We start from the raw sequence: 23,736 nt of genomic DNA, 5'->3' as shown, positions 1-23,736 counted from the left end.
CCTGTGTCTCCACACAGCTCAACCAATACAGCTCAGTATTGACCTGACCTGCAGTAACCCTTGCTATTCCAGTCATGAGTACACCTCCCTAAAGCGTCAGGAATAAAAATAGCCACGCCTTTCTGAACAATGGGAAATACAGAGTGGGCTCCTGACAAATCCTAGGGGGAGGAGGGGTGTTTTGGATTTTTAGTGGCATGGCAGGTTTAGGATTTGCATAATCGTGAAACAATTGAAGAGATTATTTAAAATAAACAATGTATTTAAAAGAAATATATGGTCCGAAAGCTTTCTGGACAGTGGAGACCGCTCCACTTGTCCTTGTTCATTTAGAGACTAATCCAGCCCTCAATGGAAAGTCCTCTGGACTTCAGTAAGAACTGGATTTGGCGCTTCGTTCTTCTGCCTGTACTAGTGTCAGAGCCTCCTCCACAGCTAGTGCCACAAGTGGCTTTTCTGACTTTCGTCCTTTCTTTTGGAAGTGAATTTGGCACTAGTGAAGTATGGATGCTGAGTTTGAAGCCCGAGCCCCTGAGTTCCTCTGCTTGTCTACAAAACATGGACTGCGTAGGTAGCAGCAGAGTGAGCTTCCCTCACACACTGACCCTGCCAATGTACCTGGTGAGGGGAGTTCAGTCTTCGTGGCCCATTTGCTCCTGGGCCTGTCTGATGAAGCTGCCAACCAGAAATAGACAGTTAAATCCAGTCAGGTGGGAGTGTTCTGTGGTGTTGACACCTGCTGCTGAGACCCATCCACTCATGTCATACTCAAGCTGCAGAAGAGCCACTGGAGAGTAACATTTCCATCTAAACCAACCTGGGTCAAACTGAAGCCAAGACTAGGATGGTGAAAAGCTCTATCTACGATTATCAGTGACCCACAGATAATCTAGTAAGAACCTTGCTCATAATGGAGTCAATGATCCCCTCTTAGCAAATTATCCCATTCGCCTCATTGTTTCCTAATGCGAGAGAAACAGTTAAGTTAGATACAGTAAGTTACAACAGCCCGTCTTTCATTCCCTTACCAACCTTACTAGTCCTTCTCCCTTCTGATATTATAATAAAATGTCCCTTAGGGGTTACGCTGCATACAGCACAGACCAAGTTTCAGTCCAGTCCAGAGCCAACTACTGCCTCTGAGCTTGGAAGCCCAGCAAATGAGTCTATAATTGAAATTCTTACAGACATTTTGAGTGGAAGCAAACTACCAATTAAACCTATTATCCTTGTCAGAGTGCAGGGAGAACAGACCAGCCACATCACAAGTGGGAAAATAGCAGGTTGTTATTTCTAAAGTTTGGGCATCATTTGCACTGAAGGCAGCAGAAAAGTTTCTAGAGAGTCCCAATAAATCAGGGCTGGAAAAAAAAAAAAAATAAAGCAGGAATCATTTTGGCTTTCACTCCATTGGAATGGGCTGCAAAATGAAATCTAGTGAGCCCCTTGTACTGTTGTGGGTGTGTCTTTCCCTCTCCCAAGATGGCAAAAATCCCAGTGACAGTTTTCCAAACAGAAGCCTGTGCTATTGCTATGATATTTCACAACTGTGACCCCCCCGGGGCCAAAGTGGGCAATCTGTCCAACTCCAATGGAGATGTTTGGGGTGGGAACTGGTGAAAAATACGGCTCCATAGCTGAACAATGGGATATTTCTGAGCTACAGCTACAGAATCCTTCTGAAAGCAAATGCAGAAATTGATCCTGTAAGTCCTTACTCACTTAAGTAATACTGTTGACTTCGAGGTGTGCTTGTGGGAGTCAAAGTTTGCAGGATTTGGTCCCCAGTTCACTGGTTTGGGGCTGCCTGGGCCTAATTCTCTGCTGCCCTGCACTTTGGATAGTCATTTACCCCACTACCAGATGAGTGTGAAAGGCGGAGCTTGTAGCATTGTACATCCACCTTGCGCTCAGTTTGCTTGCAGGAAATGGGACCCCGGACATGGGTTCTCTTCATGCACCATGGCAAAGATATTAGTCTCCTAGTGTGTCTAGGGCTGGTCTGCCATCTGTGGTTCCTTGTTGAGGCCCCAGCTCTCCTTTGCTAGGCTCTTTCATCTTGCTTTGTGTTTTGCACTGCAAGCAAAAGGATTGTAGAGGGGACTGGACAGCTCCGGCTCAGAGGAATAGAGGCAAAAGTGGATCTGCATTTTCTGCTTGCTTAAGAACCATTTTGCTTTGCTTGTTTGTAGGCAGGAGGGAAGCACTACCACCCAACCTGTGCCAGATGCGTCCGGTGCCACCAGATGTTCACGGAAGGGGAGGAGATGTATCTCACAGGTATGGATACCCTCACCACAGGAGCTCAGGCTGTGGGATGGGCAGATTAACACCTCCTCTGTGCCCCACAGATCCGTTGTCACTAAACTCTGCCTGTAAGATAATTTGTTGATCCCAGCAATGTCGGGAGCGTGGCCTTGTGCAAACCTCCCCCAGCTGATGGTCACTAGTGTCACTTTCTAAACCAGCAATGCAGGGATGCACTGAACTGGGAGTGGGGTTACCCCAATCGCAGCAGGCAGATGGAAATTGGCAGGTGAACTAGGAGTCAAAATCCCTGTGGTGACTTGCGCCAGTCCTGGCTGGCTCATGCAACCAGATCCCCAGAGCTGTTGCTTACTTGTGGTTAATGCAGATTAGCTGTGTTCCAGTGGTGTCAGAGAATCTCCCACTGGATCTACTTTTCCTACAAACCCAAGCTCCTGTCTCCTCCTTGTGAGCTGCACAGGGATGTGGCTCTGACTCCTGGCACAACAGCTGCTTTACCAGCCACACTGGGGAACACAACTCAGCAGTCATCTTGTTATGTGAAATGTTCCTTCCTTCCTTCCTTCCTGGTGGGGAGAGGGAGTGACCAACTACGCCCAGCCAGAGCTCTCAGCCCTGCAGTCACCCCAGTCTCCCCTGCCTCCCATGTTCCAGCTCAGTGAGTCAGGAAATGCTATAGATTCCAAGGCCAGGAGCGGCTGCTGTGATCATAGTCTGACCTGTATAATGCAGGCAACAAAACTTCCCCAGAATAATTCCTAGTCAGAGCATATCTTTAAGAGTGAAAGAGGGAGGTCTCAGGGACCTGGGACAGGGCTAGTTCCAGGCACTAGCTAAAGAAGCAGGTGCTTGGGGCTGCCATCACAAGGGGGCTGCATGTCCGGGTCTTCGGCGGGAATTCAGCGGTGAGTCCTTCAGTCTCTCTCTTCCTCTTTGAGCTGCCGTCGAAGTGCCACTGAAGAGGAAGAGAGGAAGCCACCACCGCACTGCCGCCAAAGAGTGGAGTGGCGTGATTGCGCTGCCGCAGCTTTTCTTTTTTTTTTTCCTGCTTTGTGCGGCAGAAAACCTGGGGCCGGCTCTGACCTGGGGGCATTTTCCTGGAGGAGAAATTGTCCCGCCTGGGCAGCTTGATTCTCGTTCAGAGTCACTGTCAGTAACACAAGCGCAAACAACATATTAACAGGTTTCAGAGTAGCAGCCGTGTTAGTCTGTATCCGCAAAAAGAACAGGAGTACTTGCGGCACCTTAGAGACTAACCAATTTATTTCAGCATGAGCTTTCGTGGGCTACAGCTCACTTCTTCGGATGCATGGAATGGAACACACAGACAGGAGATATTTATGCATACAGAGAACATGAAAAGGTAAAAGTACCCATACCAACTGTAAGAGGCCAATCAATTGAGATGGGCTATCAGCAGCAGGAGAAAAAAAACCTTTGACGTGATAATTGAGATGACCCATAGAAGGTGTGAGAAGAACTTAACATGGGGAAATAGATTCAATTAGTGTAATGAATCTATCTAGGAACTTCTTTGGCCTCCAGCACTGTAGTGTCTAGAGTATTTCACATGGTTCAGAGGTTAGCCCTCGCTGTCCCCTGTGAGGTAAGGAGCTTGTTTCTTGTTCCCATTTTGCAGTGGGAAGGCTGAGGCACAGAGAGAACAGGACCAGCATTTTCATAAATGGCCACAGGTTTTGGGGGCCCAGCTTGAGAAACAGACACACACAATCAGTGGCCATTGTTGGTTTAAGGAACATGTTTGAGTGCTTATAGGGAGCCTGGGAATTAAACTCAGATCTCTTGGGTCCCACTCCAGTGCCTTAACCACAAAACCAACCCTCCTCTGCTTCTGGATTCTGCTGTGTGCGGCACTGAAAGGGTTAAGCCATGCAGCACAGGTGGCTGGGTTGGCTGGTTTCCTCAAAAAGGAGATAAATAATCGGGTCTCTGGAGATGTTCATCCCTTGCTGAAGCTGCCTTTGGGGCTATTTCCAGCTCTGAGGGAGGGTGTGTTTTCCCTTTGGTAACCTGCAGCTGCCTGTCATCCTGAGTCATTAATTACCCCTGTAAGTCTGTGGGGTAATTGCAGGGCTGGGTCCCTCCCACTCCCGCAATGCAGGGTTTGTGGCAGGAGCCCTCCGCCCGGGGCTGACTGACTCCTCTGCGAGATGCTAATCGTGTTGGCGTGAACATGGAGGAGTGGCCATACCATTAGTGTCATGCTGGAATGTCAGCCAGCATGCTCCCAGAAAAGCGCCCCTTGTTTGGCGAGAAGGCAGGGATGTTTTATGAAAGCTCTGCACCTGGCTGTCATCCCTAATGCATGGCCTGTGACAGGCTGGTGCTGTCACGGCATCCAAGGGCCCAAAATGTGACACCTGCAAATGGGTGAAGGAAGAAAAAGGGTCTGGTTTTCTGGAATTGATAATTTATGAACCAGGACTATCGGATGGATTGCATTAGTACATTCCCAGTCTGGGGCTGCTACAGCCACATTCTCACCTTGACTCTGATCCTGAATTTCCTTGGGGGCTGGTTCCTGATCTCACAGGTGAACATCAAACCTTACCAGCCAAGACCTGAGTTCAAGATTCTGTGTTACCCCTGGAACAGCTGATTCCAATATGGCCACCTAAAGCAGGGATGGGGCAGGAAAATGCTCCGCTGTTTCCAGGAAAAGCATGGAATCCTCAACATAGGTCCTGGTAGGTAGGTAAATGGGGAATGGACTTTCCAGTTGAGGTTTGTTGTTTCTGTCAGTTTTCTACCTGCAGTTCCCTTTCTTCTGTTTGAAAGTTTATTTTTAAATAATCTGTTCCTTCACCTCTGAGGTGAGTTATTTGTCTAGCATTTAGCTGGTGGTGTTTTAGTCTTCTATCTACCCATCCACATGATCAGATTCAACAGTGAATGACTTATGTTGCCAAGAGAACAGAGGGTCTGTGAGCTTACACTGACCTTTACCAGCCAGTAATCTCAGGCTTTGGGAGCTAGAGAAGCTAAAGTAGATTGGAAAGGGAGAATTACGCATTGTTTTGAGGCACAAAGGATCATATTACAGCACTGGTCCAGTGCCTGTGCCCGGCCCTCCTATCCATCAGCCCCAGTCCAAGGACATTCCTGTGGCCACACTGTAATATAGAAGGTGCCCAGGAAAGTCAATAAACCTGACAAATCAAAGACTAACAGAGACATTGCTGGGCTTGGGCGCTTGTCACTTTCTTCCCATCCGGCAGAAGCTGGGCAGCTAAGCCATCTAAATCTCACTCAGTATTCCATTGGCATGTCTTGGTGATTTGATGCAGACTCGCACCATTTACAGGCTCACAAGGTCTCCCATTGACAGACCCATAGGTATAGGAGGGGGATGTTGCACTGGTTAGTCATCTGTGGAGGCCTGGATTCAAGTTCAAGTTTGTATCACGAGTTAAAGGAGTTTGCTGGAATATGCTTGTCGCTGAACAAGATTCAGATCTCAAAACAGCCCCTGCCCCAAAGAGCTGACAATCTAAAACAGTGGCTCTCAATCTTTCCAGACTATTATATCTCCTTCAGGAGTCTGACTGCTCTTGTGTACCCCAAATTTCACCTCACTTTAAAACGACTTGCTTACAAAATCAGACATAAAAGTATGTGTCCCACCACACTACTACTGAAAAATTGCTTATTTTCTTATTTATATCATATAATTATAAAAGAAATCAGTTGGAATATAAATATTGTACTTGCATTTCAGTGTATAGTATATAAAGCAGCATAAACAAGTCACTGTATGAAATTTTAGTTTGTACTGGCTTTGCTAGTGCTTTGTATGTAGCCTGTTGAAAAATGAGGAAAATATTTAGATGAGTTGATGCTGGAAGACTGCTGCGCACCCTAGGGCTAGGCGTACCCCTGGTTGAGAACCACTGATCTAAAAGATGCATATGACTTGCAGGCTTTGCTCCCAAGAACCCCAATATTGGAACAGCAGGAGATGCGGAAGACCAGGATTGGGAATTCTCAGAAGAGCTGTTGGGGTCCAGGACTAGAATAGTGGGGGCAGTTGTAAGGCAGGATTGAAGTGCATCTGCAGAGCTGCTTGCAGGTCCAGGACTAAGCTAGCTGGGTGTGCTGCCAGTCAGGATGGAGGGGTACTATGACACCTGGTTCTGACTATGAGTGGCAATTTGGTCTCTTCAGTGGCGAGTTGAAAGGCTCTGATCCTCTGCTGTTCTCCTGGCTTTCAGGTTCTGAAGTGTGGCACCCGATCTGCAAACAGGCAGCGAGAGCAGAAAAGAAATTGAAGGTAAGCTGGAGCATCAGAGGTTCATGATGGAGTTTCTGTGACAGGTGGCTGGGCCAGAAGCATGCTCCAGTGTGCCTCCAAGACAAGCAGACATCTCTGAAAGTGTCCCTGAGCGCTCTGGTCCCTGGCTGGAAATGAGTTATGGGGGGAAGGCCCAAACTGAGGGGGACCTGCCATACCAAAAATGCTGCAAGACCCTGGCCCAAGGGTCAGCACATTCGGCCTCCTGCTTTCCAAAGGGTCCTCGGCAACCCAGAACTTTGAGGATCCTCCTCCCACCTCAGAGGTTTTGCACTGCAGCCATCATCCTTCTAGCCATGGGGAGTCATGGGCAGGACTCCATTTGAAGAGCAGCTGCGGCTCTGTAAATGTCTGCAGGGACTGCTACTGAGCAGTGTAAGGAGGCATCATTCCCCTATACTCCATATGCCACTTCCTCCTCCCTGCGGAGTGATGCTTCCAGCCCACAGAGTCAGAGACCGGCCAGACTCTTTGTGCTTTAGTGGGTGGGTAGGTGTTCTGATTGTTAAATTGTAGGTAGACACAAACCCAGGAATGTTCCAGGCCAGGAGAGCAGTCACCATATGGCCCATCAAAGCTGCCTGCCTTCGCATCCTTCATAGCATCAGGATAAGCCAGATCAGCCCCTTGCTTCCCTGCTGTCTCAGTGACAGCTTGACAGCCACACTGCAGGATGCAAGCTGTTGTAAAGTGCCTTTCCATCCTGCTGGAAAGTTTGATGACTTGGCCTGCTCAACCCCCTTCCTTGTGTGCCGTTCAGAAGAAGCACTGGGAGGCCTTTGTCCGTGGTGAGGCTGCTGGCCATGCTCACAGTCCTCAGGGGCATATTGAACATTCATTGTCAGTTGTGGTGCAAGATGCCAGAGCAATGCCGGAATAAACCATGCCTGCCAATTCACTGACAGGCCATTGTGGGGAGTGATCTGAAGGACTGAAATCATCGCCAGAAACAAACTTTTTATGGAAGCAAACCCACAGATTGTAACGGTCCTCCACCCTCTTGTCTCTTAAACCTTCCAATCCCTGCACCAAGTTCCCTCTAGTGTTCTCTAGCCTATATTGCACTTACTCACTGCTGCTCTGTTCAGTTAGCATTAGGTCCGATTAACAGCGGCCTGTGTGTCTGCAACCGGCAGACAACATGCTACATGTCTTTCCGAATCATTTGATTTTAATGTGCAAATCCTGTCTTGCTGGATCTGAATCTGGCCATTAAAGTGGACTGGACATCTTGGACTATGCAAACCCAGTGATTGGGAGGGAGTACAGAGGGCATTGCTGGGCAGTTTCACAGGTTTATAGCCTGCTGCTCAGGTCATGGGAGACTTTGGGGGTGGACAGTGGGGGAAAATTCAGCCCTGATATAAGCAAGTGAAATTCCATTGACTTCAATGGCGTTATGCCTACATTGTGCCAAGGCTGGATTTGGTCCCATAATCTCCATGATTTGAATGATGGACAGCTTAAGTTCTGATCCAGTTTGTGCTTTTCTATGCACACAGCACAGAAGAACATCAGAAACCTCCATCTCGCCCCCTGGTTCCAGTATTGGTTCCCCCAACCGAGTCATCTGTGTAAGTACAGCTTCGCCACACAGTCTCCGATGTGATGGGGAAAGGGTGGCTCCATATGTTCCAATGGGGACAGGAGGAGGAGATCTCCCTGCACAGATCCGGTTGGGAGCAGTGGGTTCTCAGTTCCAATCTGCAATGCAAGGGATAGGGAAGGGGTCTTGGGGGTCTGTACCCTGAGAGTCTGCCTGCCTTGACCTCAGCAGGCCTTCTGTGATGAATGGGAGATCTCGGAAGAGTATTGCCAAGGCAGTTCAACACCATAACCCATCCAGCCCTTTCCCCACTGCTGCCTCTTCTCTTCCTGGGAGAATGTTGTACCTCTCATGAGGACATCTCCTTACGTTTTTCCCTTTCCTGTGGTGGCACACCGGTTCTGTTTGCTCTGATGGGAGCTTCACACTGTATATTCCAGCCTCCCCTTCCCTTTCTCCTCATCTTTCTCTCTGTCTCCGTCTCTCTGCCTCTGTCTCTCCATCTCCTAGGCTAAAGTGGATAATGAGATCCTTAATTACAAAGACCTGGCAGCTCTTCCCAAGATTAAAGCCATCTACGAGGTGCAGCGTCCCGACCTCATTTCCTACGAGCCCTATCACAGATACACGTCAGATGAGACGCTGGAGAGATATAGCTATGGGGAGGTACTGAGTCTTTTGCAGACAGGGCATTTGCATTTGGCATTTGCAGACAGGGACCTCAAGACCTGATGTTTTTCTAGGGGGTGGGGGCAGGATGACACAGATTCTTATTACAGTTCTGTGGGTGTAAATCCTGAATAACTCCATTAGCATTAGTGGGATTACTTCAGATTTACAGTGGGGGAACCAAGAACAGAATCTGGCCCAGAACATCTCCAAGGAGGATTCTTGTCTGTTGTCTGGAAATCCAGGATGGGCCAGGACAGGAGAAACTTGGCCCCAGCCTCCTCCACTGTGGGCCACAAGAGTGAGCCAGAAAACTGCTACAGCATCAGTTAGCGACAATTTACGACTCTCCCCGTGCTGATGGAGGCCATTGGCGATTGGTCACACCACGTAATCTGAAGGGAGTGCTTTGGGGAGAAAGGTGGCCCCAAGAAATGGCTCCTCTGGGGAATGTCACCCAGTGCATCTGAAAGCCAGGAAATGAATGAGGGGAAGGGGGTGTCTCTGCAGCACCCTCAGCTCAGCACAGACTGTAAGGATAGATCTGCGGCAGGGTCACTCTACATGCACCTGAACTGCTCACACACCAAATGGTGCTGTTGAAAATCTGATCCTTAATTGCAGCTATTTACCCTGCAGTCCATTTTCCAAGGAGCACCCTCCTTGCTTAGATGGGGTGCAGGAAGGCTCACCAGAGGGCCTGCTGCAGGGAAGCCTCACCAGTGTCCGCAGAGCCAGGGTCTTGGCAGGACAGCCCTTATCTAATGCTGACTCCACTGGATGGGTACGGGAAGGGAGCAGGGGGATGAATGGTTCTGTCCATTTCCACGGGGATATTAGAAAGAGCTGTGTGGAAGGAAACCAACACAGCCCGTGGCATGGGACTTCCCCTGCCCTAATCCTGTGGGCAAGCTGGGACTGCTAGACAGTTTCACCCACTTAAATGAGAAGGAGATGAGTGCATGGATTTGACCTGGAAGGAAGCTAGATCCTGCCTAATCCAGCTCCCACTGAGGACTACAGAAGCTGAGGGTAGAATTGGACCCTTTAAAATGGTCACAGAAGAGACCTTTGTAATAATCAGCAATGACTTCTCTGAAATCTCCAGTGTGAAGCAGGTGCCTGGGTTCATTGTGAGCCAGCCGTCCAGGCAGGACCGGCGCCAGGGTTTCTGGCGCCCTAGGCGCCGGGCCATTTCGCTGCCCCGCGCGCAGGTCTCGCGGCTCTGGTGGAGCTGCCGCAGGCATGCCTGCGGCAGGTCCACCGGAGCGCATGCTGCGGCAGTGTCCAACCGGAAGCCGCGCGGACCACGCGGACCCGTACCGGGCAGAAGAATGGCCTGCGGCAAGGTCCACCGAGCCCGCGCGGACCAGTAGACCCTCCGCAGGTACGACTGCAGCAGCTCCACCGAAGCCGCCTGCCGCCCCCCCGGCAAAATGCTGCCCCCCCATAATGCTGGTGCCCTAGGCGACTGCCTAAGTCGCCTAAATGAAAGCACCGGCCCTGCGTCCAGGGCACTCAGCTGTCTGTGCCCTCTGTACCAAGGTGGGAGCAGTGATGCTGTCCTTTGTGTGCAGTGTCCGGGAGCTGTATGGGGCTCTCACCTGCCCAGGAAGCATAGCTCAGTACACAGACTCACTGTGTTGTGTTGAGTTTTCTGTTGGCCTCAGATCAGGGCCTTGGGACCTGAGGGCCTGGTTCTTCTCTCTCTTACACCTGTGTAAATTGAGATTTAGTCTGTGGAGGTCGCTGACATTCCGTAATGTAAAACTGGTGAAGGCAAGAGGAGAATGGGGCCCTGGATTCTGGAAAGCACCGTACGGGGGGAAGCTAAGAAAACACCCTGCTGGCTTCTGGATTCCTTGCACTTCTGCTTTTTCACTGTGGGTTTTTGTCCCAGGTCTAAGGGTGGTTGGCTTGTGAGCTGGCTAAGGCAACTGCCCCCTGAGGCGCTCTGCAGCACTGTGCGCTGGGGGCTCTGCTGCCTTTCATCCATATGAGCTGCACCTGCAAATGATCTCTGGATAAAGCAGAGAATGCAGGTTGCCATGTCAGGGCCTCTTGTGGACAGTGACATGGCCTATGACACAGACAGGGATGGTATGCAGCAGCACAGACCTCCAGCGCCAGGGGACAGTGCAACTGAGATGGCAACAGAAAGGTAGCATGGGAAGCTACTGTGCGTCAGATGACTCAGCAACATGCTGTTATGGAAGCCTCGCAAGCTGTAGGGTGAGGTTTGGAGCCTTTTGCTTTGGGTGGGTCTCACTGTATTCGCTGCTGTCTGGTGCAAACCCCTTGAATTGATGCAATTTCAGTGTGTTGTCCAGACAGCCCAGTGCTGCTCTTGGTGGCATCTTCTGACTCCTGTATGTGCATAGTAGGTCACGAAGCCATATTTCATAGTGGGATGGTGTCTTCTGTGAACCCATCCGACCTCGCTTAGCTCCCATCTTTTTATATCCTCCCCATTGAGTTAGTTGCTGCTGTTTCACCAACTCCAAGGGAAGCACCATAGCCAGACATTCGCATCTGGAGCTTCCCAGGTTCAACCCGTTCCTTTTCATCCTCTGAGGTATTTCCCCTCACCTCCCCGTCTGTGCAGCTGCTGTAATGTCATTATTTGTATGTGAAACTCAGACAGGTGGGAGAGAGGAGAAATCCCCTCTGAATACTAGGGCTCTGGGTTGGCAAGAGCAGGACCCTCTTGGACTTAGCATTGTATCTGGAGTCTTGCTACAAGCATGCAGAGCCCAGACGCTCTGTGAACAGGTCAGACTCCGTAGACACGAGCAGGCAAGGGGTTGATTTACTGGCTCCAAGGGCTGGTTGTTTCAGTTGTTTCCGAACTGGGAAAGTGAAGCTTGGATGGCTTCACTCTCCCATACATTGTGTATCTCAGCATGGCCATGGGAGCACCTGCCTGCCAGCTCCAGTGAAGGGGAGGGAGGATATGCTGCACCAAATGAAAGAAGCTGAAGAATTCCCCCAAAGTCTCTTCCCCTTGGGGAGAAATGAGTTGCTCCTGTGAGTTCCTCCACCAGGCATTTCTCCTAGAGCACCGGCTGGATGGGATCAAGGCAGCCCCTTGGTGCTCCAGCCTGGACTCAGAGTGGCTGAGGTGGAGGGACAGGCTGCTATATATTTCCCATCGATGGAGCCTTCTCTCCTACAGGTTTCCCTCAGTGCCTGGCCATTTTAATGTGGCTGTGGTTTCACTAAGAGGGCTGTAATTTTGGGCAGATGAAGTGCTATGAGGCCTGGATCAGTCACATTGCCCATTAATCATGTCCCTCTCTCTTCTCTCCCTCCTGTGCTGTTTCTGGACCTCCTGCCCCCTCCAGTCCCTTGGAACGCTGTCTCCGTATTCTCAGGTAAGTACGCTGTGCTCGACCTCTGGGACTGCACGGCTGGAGGTGGATGGAACCTGTGTGGAGTTATAACTGAAGGATTTGGATGGACCAAGGGGACCCCTCATGCCTGACAATGGGGGTTCTGAATGGAGACAGCTGTTGGGCTGCTGAATCCCTTCTTGGTGTAATTCCATTTAAATCAGTGGAATTACACCAGGAGTGAATCTGGCTTATGATGCTAATGCAGTAATTCTACTGGAAGTCGCTTTCTTCAAGTTAGGTCTGGAGTTCCAGCCGCACAGTCCTGCCATGCTTGCCTGAGATTGCTCTGGAACAGGGAGCAGGGCCCATGTTCTCAGCCCTGGTGTAAGAGGGGGGAGTTCTTTGTCACTTAAAGGTGGGCCCATCAGTTGCATCTTGGAGCAATGTTGACAGTTTCTGGAGAGAGATGCATCCAGCCTTCCTTGGCCAAAGCAGTGGGGTGGGGGAGGAGGCATCCCTTTTTTGGGGACATTGTGAAGGGAACAAACAGGGAATTCTCCAGGCACCAAAAAAGTCAAACCACCAAATAATGGGAAAGTGGTTCTCAGCTGCTCTGCTTGCAAAGATCCATTGCAGGGGGAGACAGGAGTCCAGTCAGCTATTGCTGTCAAGCCCCACGCATGCTGAGAGGAGCAGAGCTCACATGGGAGATGCATGACTTGTCTCTAAATGCCATGTGGCTACTTTGCACTGTATAGCCATTCCACAGCCACACACAGGCCTGTGTGCCACCCAGCTCACCACACTCACTGCGCTGTTACATCACAAAGGCTTTACCCTGCCCTAGCTGAGAAGAGTCAGTGTCCCTGGCTGCCATGGTGGTGGGGGTGTTTCCCTGAAGGAAAGAGAAGACCCTGCCTTCCTGAAAAACTGTGACTCTGCCTATGCAAACACCTCCTTCCCCCACTCTATGACTCCTTTATGAGGCCTTGTTTCAGCTATCTCCGTGCTTCAGAACCTGAGGCACATGCGCCTTCTCTGACTCATGCCCTTTATTCTCATTTCCTTTCACCCATCCAGGATATCTATGAAAGTATTGACATACGGCAGAGACGGGCCTCCAGCCCGGGCTACATCGACTCCCCCACCTACAGCCGCCAGGGCATGTCTCCCACCATCCCACGCTCCCCACATCATTACTACCGCTCAGGTAAGGACACTGGCCCCCTACACCGCCAGGCCCGGCCCAGGTTGAAACAACCAGCTGAGAGCAGCAGAGCAGCGTGCTGGGATCACAAGGACACGCATGCCTCTCCCAGATGCCTTGGCCCTCCTTTTGGCAGCAGCGCAAGTCATGTTGGGAAATCCCAACTCCGAACAGGGAGGAGTTAAGTTCAACAGTGCCTGCAGGATGCCAGGAGAGGGGATTTCCTCTCCAAGGGATGTATGTCCTAGAGAGTGGTGGAGTGATCTGCCTTTGGCTGCCTCATGCACAATCCAGTTCAGCTAATTCCGCTCCCTGGGGCTTTCCTCCTGTCTCATACCTAACTCAGTCACAGCGTCGCCCATCACTACAGAAAATCCAAGGTGGTGGCTCCATGCTGGCACTGGAACTAGCGGCGCAGCTGATGCTTGACTTGCTTATCCTGGGAACTGAGGGATGCATCAGAATGCATGTACCTGTCAATGCTGGGGGTGAATCCTCACACATACCCCGGGCTAGCACATCTTCGGGTGAGGCAGCAGGGCACAGCTGTACCTTGAAATCTGTGGGGGGAATGGGCAGGAAAACCCAGAAGGAGATGAGTCTGGCAGACTTGTCCTCTTCTGGGTTTCCCGCCATGTTGTTCAGTAAGGCTCCAACCCCTGTAGATAAAGCTCTTAGAACAGTCGCCATCAAAGACTTTGCCATACCAGTGAGAATGACAGGGAAATCCTGGACAGGAGTTTTAGGCCCCTGCATTGGGTTCTGGGCTAGGCCCCTGAATGGCATGCACCTGTGGATTTCCCTCTAGTTCCCATCTATCCCTGTCTGTGAACCCTCAGCTCCTCCCTCACGACGTGTGTAGGAAACTCCACCCCCATCCATCCATCCCTTCCTCCCCAGCCATTGACTCACAGATGGCTTGCTGCTCTTCTAACATGGCTGCATTTAACACCAGTTTTCTTCTGCCTCTTGTTCTCTCTCAATCACTGTCACTCCCTCCGATCCGTGCTTTCCAGGCACAGAGAGTGGGCGCAGCTCCCCCTACTATAGCCAGTTAGATGTGAGGTCTTCTACTCCAACCTCATACCAAGCTCCCAAGCATTTCCACATTCCAGGTAGGCTCTGGAGACCTCCGACCTGTGGGGAGCACTGTGTCTATTGCATGCATGCATGTGCTGTACGTGTGTATCGCATGAGTAGCACCACTGCCTGCCTAGAGTCAGCTAGCAGCAGCAGGACATGTCCCATAGTAAAGGCCATCCATAAACAAGACCTGCAGCTTTAACCTTCCCTAAACTTCCCATCGTCCAGAGTCTGCAATACCCTCCCCTGCCATTTCCCACTGCCTCCTGCCCCCCACAAAGTGAAATTCCCTGTAAGGACCCTGCCGTCCCTTCCCTAGAGAATCACAAGGCAAAGCTTTTCTGACTAGAAGCTTTTCTACACCCATTTTTTACAGATGATTTATTTTATACTCCTCCTACTCCCCTTAGGGCCCGGTGCACCCTTCCCCCAGAGTCTTCTGGGCTTGCCTGATGGCTGCTCCCCTCCAGCAGGGACTCCAGGGGGCCACCAGGTAAGGCCCACTGCCCCCTCAATCCACCCACTGATCTTCTGAGGGGTTGGGAGGGAAACAAGCACCTATCCAATCACTTCTATAGGATACACAATAGAGCAGCAAGAAGGGACTCACTCTCCCTCCCAGCTGCAGTCACAGGGACAGAAGGGACCATTCATCAAATCCAAAACTATCCACTCAGTCCACGTAAAGCAAACCCACCCTAATAAGTTCAAGGGACCCTTGACCTGTCTCCCCTTCTAAAGCCATTTAACTGGCTCTCAAGTTCATCTTCAAGATGGGCCTGAACCAAACCCCCATATGTGAGTGGTGGGGTGCTGACTGCAAACCTAGATTCCTTATGTTGCAGTTCGCCCTTGTCTGTAGAGTGGGCCGAGCTGGCAACCTGGGACTAAAGGCACCTAGATTTTGGGGGAGGTGTTTAAAAAATCGAGGCCACTTTTAGTATGCACATACATAGTACAGAATTAGCATCTCTCAAGGTGGCTACTGGACTGGAGCTGCAGCCTCACAGCCTTCTCCTCATGCTCACCCATGTAACCAATCCATGGCCGCAGCCACCACCATGGTGACCAGCTCTACACACGACCAGGGGTGGCTCCAGGCCCCAGCACGCCAAGCGCGTGCTTGGGGCGGCATGCTGCTGGAGGTGCTTTGTCGATCACTGGGAAGGTGGTGTCCCGCGGCTCTGGTGGACCTCCCACAGGCGTGCCTGCGGAGAGTTCGCTGGTCCCACGGCTTCGGTAGAGCCGCGGGACCAGTGGACCCTCCGCAGGCATGCCTGTGGGAGGTCCACCGGAGCCGCGGGACCGGCTACCAGCAGAGCGCCCCCCACGGCATGCCGCCGTGCTTGGGGTGGCGAAATGTCTAGAGCCACCCCTGCACACGACCCTCTATCTCGACCCTCTCCCTGTCCGGCAACCCCACCACCACAGCTATATGTGCGGACTGGAGCTCCCCTGCCCCTTTGCTGACGTCTTTTATGGATGGCCTCATCCCTGCTCCACCAGCTCAGGTGATAGGCCCTAGCGCTGGTAAGGTAGCTATAGGCACAGTCTCCAGGTAGCTTCCCCTTCCCAGCTAGCTCTATTTCTCCCTTGCTGAAAGAGGCTTTAGCTGATGTTGGTTTGCTCTCAGGTAGATCATGGATAGTTCTTCTAGATGCCTGCGCCCCCAAGAAATGACCTCCCTCTTGAAAATCCATCAGTAACAGCCCACTCCATGGGGCTGACTGACAGAGAGGTACTCCCAGATCCTTGGTCTCTACGTGTCCCCTCTCCCTCTTCCCCTCCAAGACACCTTTGTCTGAGAAGAATCAACAGTGGGGACAGGAAGGAGAAGCATCTGCCATTCTGTCAGTGCATGGTGTTAACACTGAGCATGCTCACTGCATGTCCTCTAGCACACACACTTCCTCTCTACCCTAGGGTTTTCTGTAGCACCCATCACCATAGTATCTGGGTGCTTAGCTTCCAAAAGAGGTTTAACCCTCTTTCTCCCCCACCTCGTAAACCAAACCAGACCCTGATCCATCTTTGATGAAAGCCTTGGAACTAGGTTGCATTTTTTTGCTTAAAGTCCATGGAGGTGAAAAATGTTGTATGTAACAGATGAGTGACTGGAAGTTTGCATCTCCTCTTCCATGCTCTCTCCATATCCACTGCTCCCAATAAACACACACTGACTTCCATGTCCTTTCTCTTTCTTTTCTTTTCTTTTCTTTCTTTTCTTCTCTCTCTCTTTTTTCCTTCAGCTGCTGGAGAGAGTAACATCTACCGGAAACCCCCCATCTATAAACGACACGGTATAGTCTGAGTGTTGCTTTGGGGTGATTGCCAATACTTAATAGTCCTGGCATCGGAAGGGCCAGACAGAGATTAGGGATGAGTTACACTGCGGAGTAACTCCTTGGACTGGGACAGGGTTACTCCAGATTTATGTTGGTATGAGACTGAGATAAAATTAATCTAGGACAGAGGGGAATGGCATCATTAGGCAAAGAGCCAGGTCATGGGGCTGCCCTGGCAGACGCAGGAGGAAGTGTCGAGAAAGGCTGGAGGTGCTGGCAACCACGCTGGCTGCACTTCCTCGGTCATGGGACTTAGTGCAGGCACAAAGCTGTGACATTTCATGTTGCCTTCAGCAAAAAGCCCAGGTGGTGGGAGTGAGAAGTTGAGTAGCACAGGAGATCTATCTGCTTACCGGTCACTTGGGGTTCAACCCCCTCTTCAAATATAACACCAGGTTAGATATTTGTCTCCAATCCTCAGCAGTTGCCAAAGATGGAAAAGCAGGTGCTGTAGGTCAGGACTGAGGGATGGCATCAGAGTACAGGCGGACGGGGACTGGAATGGCTGGGGATGAGAGGGTACTGCAGGTCAAAAGCCTAAAGGACATTAATAGCAGAGCACAGGGCAGGGCTGGAATAGCAGAGGTCCTGTGGGTCAGGGTGCACTGGCAGAACTGTGAGGAGAGAGGAGTGAGCAGTATGTGCTTTTTTTTTTTAACACTAGTCATAATATAAATTACCTGGAAAAAATTAAAAAGGGAATCCCAACTCCCTGAAAACCTCTGACCGTCCCAGGCGGACATTACAGATTGCAAGAGAGTGTCGGTAACCTGTAGAGAGGGCTGGGACTGTGGGAGTGGGGGATGTCTGGGGAGGTGGCACAAGGGCACCTGGCATCAGCCAGGCCCTTGCTGAGGAGGGCTTGTTGTGTGCCCACCAACTTGCTTTGTGTAGCAGCTTTCCCTGTGAAACCGTAACTCTGTCTCTCCTTTCTCCCTCCGTGCGTCTCTTCTGTCCTGTCTGCCTAATATCCCTAACACCCCCTGCTGGCTGTCTGCACCCCTCTGCGCTGTAAGTAGCTGCCTTTGTTGTGTTCTCCTGACTGACCCCTGGCATGTTACTGGGGAGCTCTGAGCACTCTTAGCTGGCCAGGCCTTGAGGTTGAGTTTGGCACCATCTCTCTTGGCTCACCATAGCCAAGGTGGCAGCAATCCTGCAGGGGTGCCCTCTGCCCCTCGCATGCTTGCTGAGGAAGAGACTAGCTCTGAAGAGGCCGCCATTTTGTTTTCTTAATGGTGGAGCAGGAGCCTCCGTTTGCCGTGTGGCCTGAAGCCAACCTAGAGTCCTTTTATGCAGGCAGGAGACCCCATTCCACTGCTGCTGTGGGTCATAGCTCTTCAGCACAGGAGCCATGGGCCTGTATTCATGGCTGTAACTAGAGCCAATGACATTGTGCATGGGGCTCTCCTCCCACACACACACACAACCCATCACATCCCCTCCTCAGCCTGGTACTTGCCAAAGTCACCTCCCCCCATCCCTTCAAACATGCCCTCTGGGAAGCACACTCCTTCCCTTTGCCCTGTCCCAAGGGTGTGCTCCTTGCCTCTGGATCTCTGCTCCGGCTCCCAGGTCCCCATGGCACTTTTACTGCCTTTTTCTGGTGATGACATTGCATTTCTGAGCAAGGTTACCTAGGGAGGGAGGAGTGGCTGATCTCAGTAGCCCTTGTGTTTTCCTGCTTCCTTGGTTGATGCAGTAGGAAAATTGTTGGTTAAAGAGGAAGAGCAAGAAATTAGGACCAGCCAACATCATAGTGGGCTCTGGATCAGCACCATCCTGGCGGCTACCTTGTAACTCAGCCTGGCAGCCAAAGGCTCTGCATCATGATGTCATGGCATTTGTACCTCAGCGCCTTGGACTCGGAGCAAGATGCAAGGCTGGCATGGAGTGCATGGGACAGAGCCCTTACAATCAGAGTGCTCGGCAACCTATTCCGACCCATTTTGTACAGAGCAGCTGTTTGCAACTGAGCCTGGGGCTCGGTGCTAGGAGCTACAGGGTTCTGTTCCCAGTTCTACCACTGCCCTGCTGTGTGACCTTAACTTCTCCTCTCTGTGCCCCCACTTCACCATCTGTAGAATGGGGGCGATGATACTGACCTCCCGGCGGTGCGAGGTGTGATCAGTTAACATTTGTCCAGCACTTTGATCATGGACTATTACCAATTAGGACAGGAGACCTCAAGCCACTGGGGAGAGTGGAGCAGGGGGATGTGCCACGCCCCCAGCTGGATCTCCAGGTCTGGTGGATGACCCATCAGCCTCAGCCAGCTTGCTACCTCCATTGGTTGCCCTTTACTTGGGGGACATACCTGGCCCCTCAGGCTTTGGAAAGAAGCACCACCATAACTGTTATCTCCAAACTGAAGCCTGCTGGGAGGGTTCCGCTTACTGGAGCTGGGAGGCACTTGATTGTCTATGTGAGATGGCCATGGTCACACTGACAGCATCTCCTCCAGAGCTTGGGTTTCCTTCCTAAATCTTGTGCTCTGTTGCTTTTGCAGACAATCCACCTGCAGCTACGAAGAGCAAAACCAGCGAAGACATTGCACAGTCCTCCAAATACAGCCCAGCCTATTCCCCAGACCCGTACTACCACTCCGAGTCCGAATACTGGCCTTTCCAAGGTTCGCCCAAAGGTAACGCAGGGAGCCAGACCTGCCCTGGGTGCGGCCAAGGCCACGGGTAACCCAATAACAACCTCCTCGTGTCATTTTCTGGGAGGTGTTGTCTTTGAGCCCTTATTCCCTAGAGAAGGCCTCGTGCTGAGGGCATGTAAGTTAAATCGAGGGTAGGCACTGATGGAAGACAATGACACGTCTAGAACCCTGGACCGTCATCTGAAGTCCCCTCAGCCTTTGGGTGATTTGCCGTGCACATTCACCCTGGGGCCCATCGCTAGCAATCCTGCCTGGGTGTCTGCCTGCTGTTTGTATTTGTCCATGTTGTGCATTTGACTGGGTCTCCCCCATCTCCTTGCAGTACCACGAGCCCGCAGATTCTCATCAGGGGGAGAAGAGGACGGATTTGATCGGGGGATGCACAAGGTGAGCAGCTGTTTCCATCCTTTCCCCACCTACCCACTGGCATCTCCTCTCAACTCCTTCCCTGAGAGAGAAATGCAACAGAGGAGATGAGAAGGGAGCTGGCAGCAAGGTTGGAGGCCACACGCCCTGGCAGGGATCATGGCAGAGAGCCAGGAAAGACTGCCTTGGCCCAGTCTCCTTGTTCGGAGATCACAGCTGGAGTAAATCTGTGGCATGTGCCTTTTCCAGATGCTTCTGCCCCAGAAGTGGGTCTTGCACCATCCACATACTGTGGGCCCCTCCATTCCAGGCTCTGTCCGGCCTTCCCAGGGGAAGCTGACACACTAAGCCACTCAAGCCCACTTGTTCTTTGGTGCCTTCCTTTCCTTCATGGACTTTCCCCTCCCTTGTGCAGGCACCCGCAGACCTCTGACTTTGGCCAAGAACCCTCTGCTATGAAATGTGATCAGGGGGAGCGTGGAGTTGCCTTATGGGGCAGGTGTTGCTTGGGGAGAGGAAGGAGCCATTATGATCACCAAGAGGCACCAAGCCTTCTTTGCTGGCTGGGTGCTGGGTTGGATGTGAGAACCATAGGGAGAGCTGGCCTTACCCCAGGAAAGTCCAGCGTTAGCGGTATTGTGTGCTGACACCGTGGCAGGGTGGTTCTGCCGCTGCTGGTTGGCAGAGAACGTCCCACCTGTGTCTGAAGCGTATTCCTTTCATTTCTCCTCATGGTGCCTAGATCCAGAGCGGCATCGGCAGGTTGATCCTGAAGGAAGAGATGAAGGCACGATCCAATTCTTACGCTGACCCCTGGACGCCACCTCGCAGCTCAGCCGGCAGCAGAGAGGCCCTGCACACAGCCGGCTACGAGAGCTCACTGAACGGCTGTAAGGAATGCCAAGAGCACCGTAGCAGCAGTGGGCAGGCTTCTTGGCTCACACAAGATGAAGAGCTTGTGGTTTCTATCTGGTTGGGAGCTGGCTGACATTTGGGTTGTGAATGAGATAAACAGACTTTCACCCTCGATGCCCAGATCTACACAGGCTGGATTAGATCTAGCCATGTGAGCGTAAAAGAATCCACGAGGCTGGCCAGCAATCTCTCCCAGCAGGGGGCTGTTCTGTGGGCTGTGGGTGAAATGAGCTGGTGGGTCTCAGACTATGTAGCCACTTTGCAAAAATCAGCCATTGGCTTTGCCATCTCTTCTTCCTGCTTCATACTGTGTTCTCATTTCTACTTCCATTACAAGGGCACGACTTGGCATGAGGTGTTGGCATGGTGGGGAAGGAAGGACACCTGAACCAGTGCCTTTCAACACAGCTGGAGAGGTTGGATGTTTGTAAGGGACATAGTTTGCCCCAAGAAATTAGTTTTGGACAGTTCGTTCCCCTGATGGCTGCATCAGGGAACCATCTGTCCTTTACACATGTGCCCCTAGGTGGCATGCTGGGCCCAGTGTTTGGGTCTGTGCTTCAGGTGTATGGTGCTTGTGTTTGGTTTTTTGAATGCCTCAGGGAGCCAGAATAACATCATATCGTCTGTTAGGGTGTTTGAGTGCCTATGGTGGAGAAACCTTGAGGAGACCTGAGCTTGTGTTAGTTTGGTCCCATAGCTATATCCATGAAGCAAAGAAATGCCCATGACAAACACAAAGACAAATACATCTCCTGAGATCATTGGGCTTGTATGAGTTTCTCTGGGAACCCCTCATCATTGTGAGTTAGGGTTGCGTGTCCCTAGGGCTGCCACACGGTCAGTCCCACCTTCATTTTCTGTGGACTGGGGAATTCAGATCTACAAAGGAATTACACACCTGCAATTGCACAGGCTGGTCACTAGATGGCACCATACACAACTTGCCAGCTCATCCTCTAGTTGGCCTCTTGGTTGGACTGAGTTCCTCTGAAGGACTTGGCTGGCTGCTCTGGTTCTGATGCCCCTGCGTGCTATGGGGTCTCAGTAGTGCCAGTCTCTGAAAACAGGGATATTTCAGGGCTGCCTGGAGTCAAGTCCGTCAGGCACAGGGTAGAGAGAGGAGCCAGCCCATGCACAAGCCCTGCCGCTCTGACTGAGGTCCCATAATAGCATCAACTCTCAGGGAGGAGGGAGCAGCAGAGGCAGAACCAGCTGCCACTGTGAACAAACAGGTTAGCAGCTCTCCATATGACCAGAATAACTGTGGCTTTAAAAGGAGCTCTGAGCTGCCCAAGGCTGCAGTCTCCTCAAAGCTTTAGATGTGGTCTCCTCTCTGCAGATGGGCAGAGCCACCCTCAGCCCAGTGGCCAAGCCTGCAAGATGCTTCAGGAACTGCTAATAGTGACATGGAGGATGGGCCCACCTGAATCCCTGCTCTCAGGCCTTTGCACAGAGGGAGCATATCTAGTGGTTAGAGTAGGGATCTAGGCATCAGAAGCTCTGGGTTCTAGTCCCCACTCTGCCACTAACTTACTGTGTGACCCTTTCTTGCTTTGTGCCTCAGTTTCCACATCTGTAAAATGTGGGCTAATCCTTCCGGGGGTGGAGTGGGGTTGCATTAATTTAAATGGAATAAAGGGCACCGAGAGTTAAAGGTGTTAACATGACCCGGTCTCTGTCCAACATTAAACAGTGTTAAACAAGGTTTGGTGTTTGGTATATAGAGACTTCAGTCAGCCTGTTTTGTGTCATGGTAAACACCATGTTAAAAATCCTTAGTAACCTGTTATTAAAGATACAGAAAAAGATGGAAAACTAGATAAAGCTTTTGAAATGTCAAGTATTCAATTAGGCTTCCATTTTAGCAACATCCTTCATTCCCTTTCAAAAAAACCCTTTGTTAGACAGTCTCTTAGATGTTATGATAATAACTCCTTTTTAGGTAAAAGAGAAGAAGTTAGTTGAGATGGGCTGGAACTGCCATTAAACTCCAGTCCCATTTCCTGAGAAGACAGAACAAGACAAAGACAAAAAAGGGAGAGAAAAGAACAGCAAAGATGGAAAATGCAGCTTCTGTCTCTGGTGCTGACTTTCACTTGCAACTTCTCTGCTGGAGACACACAGGCCCATCACATGGTCTTATCAACCAGTCTGAAACCTGGCAAACTCGTACCAGCATTGCACTGTTTAGGGCATTGCTTTTAGCTGCCTCTTTCTGGTCACAGGCTTACAGCATTGTTGCAAAATACATAGTCTTGGCCAGCTAAAAAGGAGAGGGTTAGGAAAAAGAAGAAATAAGGTGGGCAAGGAAGAGGACATATGCCTGGGGGAGAGAGAGAAAAAGTCTCACATCCCAGGTGGTATTTGGGATTTAGCTGGAACTGGTGGAAGTTGCGGTGTCATTTAGGTCCCTTTCTCTGGCCCAATCTGATCAAGACATCTCTCAGAATTAGGACAAATAAGGTCCAGGATCCCAGGATATGGTGGGTTGGCAGCTATGATGGTGAATCTCTCTCCAGCAGTTAATTTTTTCCCCAATGTCTCTCATTAAGGACCCCAAAAGGGAGTGATGGGTGGAATAGCCTATCCCTTCATTTTATCCATCAATTAGGCCTAGTTTCTGACACATCAAGTTTGGTTCACTGATTTCTGGTTCCACACTTTTTTTGTTTATCGAGCATGAGCTTAACCCAGCCCTTGAGTTAGATCAATAGGCCTTTGTGAGTGGACTTGTTCAGTCTTTCTGTCTCCCTGGCATACCTGTTCCCCTCAAGAGCTGTTGTTATAGGTCATTGGAACCTTTTATAAACTTTCACTCATTTGTTACGGCTGAGCTCACAATCAGGGTATGTCTATCCAGTTACCACAACAGGCAGGAAGCCTCAGCTCACCAATATTCATAAAGCACTTTGAGATGCTCACTTGGAAGGTGCTGTGAAGGGGAAGGGTAAATGCTGTGAAGATGAAAGCAGTGAGAGGGTGGGTGAGGTAGTGCTGGGAGAAGCAGAGAATACTGTGAAGTGAG

The 23,736-nt window shown here is 51.0% G+C and overlaps 1 protein-coding gene across 3 annotated transcripts in view; it reads left to right on the top strand.

Moving 5' to 3' along the window:
* The window catches only part of ABLIM3 (actin binding LIM protein family member 3), a 118,217-nt gene that overhangs the window by 84,257 nt on the left and 10,224 nt on the right, over positions 1 to 23,736 (top strand). Inside the window, exons 7-18 of one of the 3 annotated variants that reach the window (XM_032794429.2) lie at positions 2,193 to 2,280; positions 6,501 to 6,559; positions 8,083 to 8,154; positions 8,637 to 8,792; positions 12,140 to 12,169; positions 13,211 to 13,340; positions 14,354 to 14,452; positions 14,831 to 14,913; positions 16,670 to 16,720; positions 19,287 to 19,406; positions 19,750 to 19,814; positions 20,536 to 20,642. In XM_032794429.2, coding sequence (XP_032650320.1) covers positions 2,193 to 2,280; positions 6,501 to 6,559; positions 8,083 to 8,154; positions 8,637 to 8,792; positions 12,140 to 12,169; positions 13,211 to 13,340; positions 14,354 to 14,452; positions 14,831 to 14,913; positions 16,670 to 16,720; positions 19,287 to 19,406; positions 19,750 to 19,814; positions 20,536 to 20,560 — 978 coding nt within the window. In that variant the 3' untranslated portion in view covers positions 20,561 to 20,642. Of the gene's footprint in view, positions 1 to 2,192; positions 2,281 to 6,500; positions 6,560 to 8,082; positions 8,155 to 8,636; positions 8,793 to 12,139; positions 12,170 to 13,210; positions 13,341 to 14,353; positions 14,453 to 14,830; positions 14,914 to 16,669; positions 16,721 to 19,271; positions 19,407 to 19,749; positions 19,815 to 20,535; positions 20,684 to 23,736 lie in introns of those variants that run through there. The other 2 variants (XM_032794426.2, XM_032794420.2) reach the window with 2 other exon arrangements.

This window comes from Chelonoidis abingdonii, chromosome 7, assembly GCF_003597395.2.
Source record: "Chelonoidis abingdonii isolate Lonesome George chromosome 7, CheloAbing_2.0, whole genome shotgun sequence".
Classification (NCBI taxonomy): Eukaryota; Metazoa; Chordata; order Testudines; family Testudinidae; genus Chelonoidis; species Chelonoidis abingdonii.
This window is presented reverse-complemented; position numbering and strand designations above follow the sequence as displayed.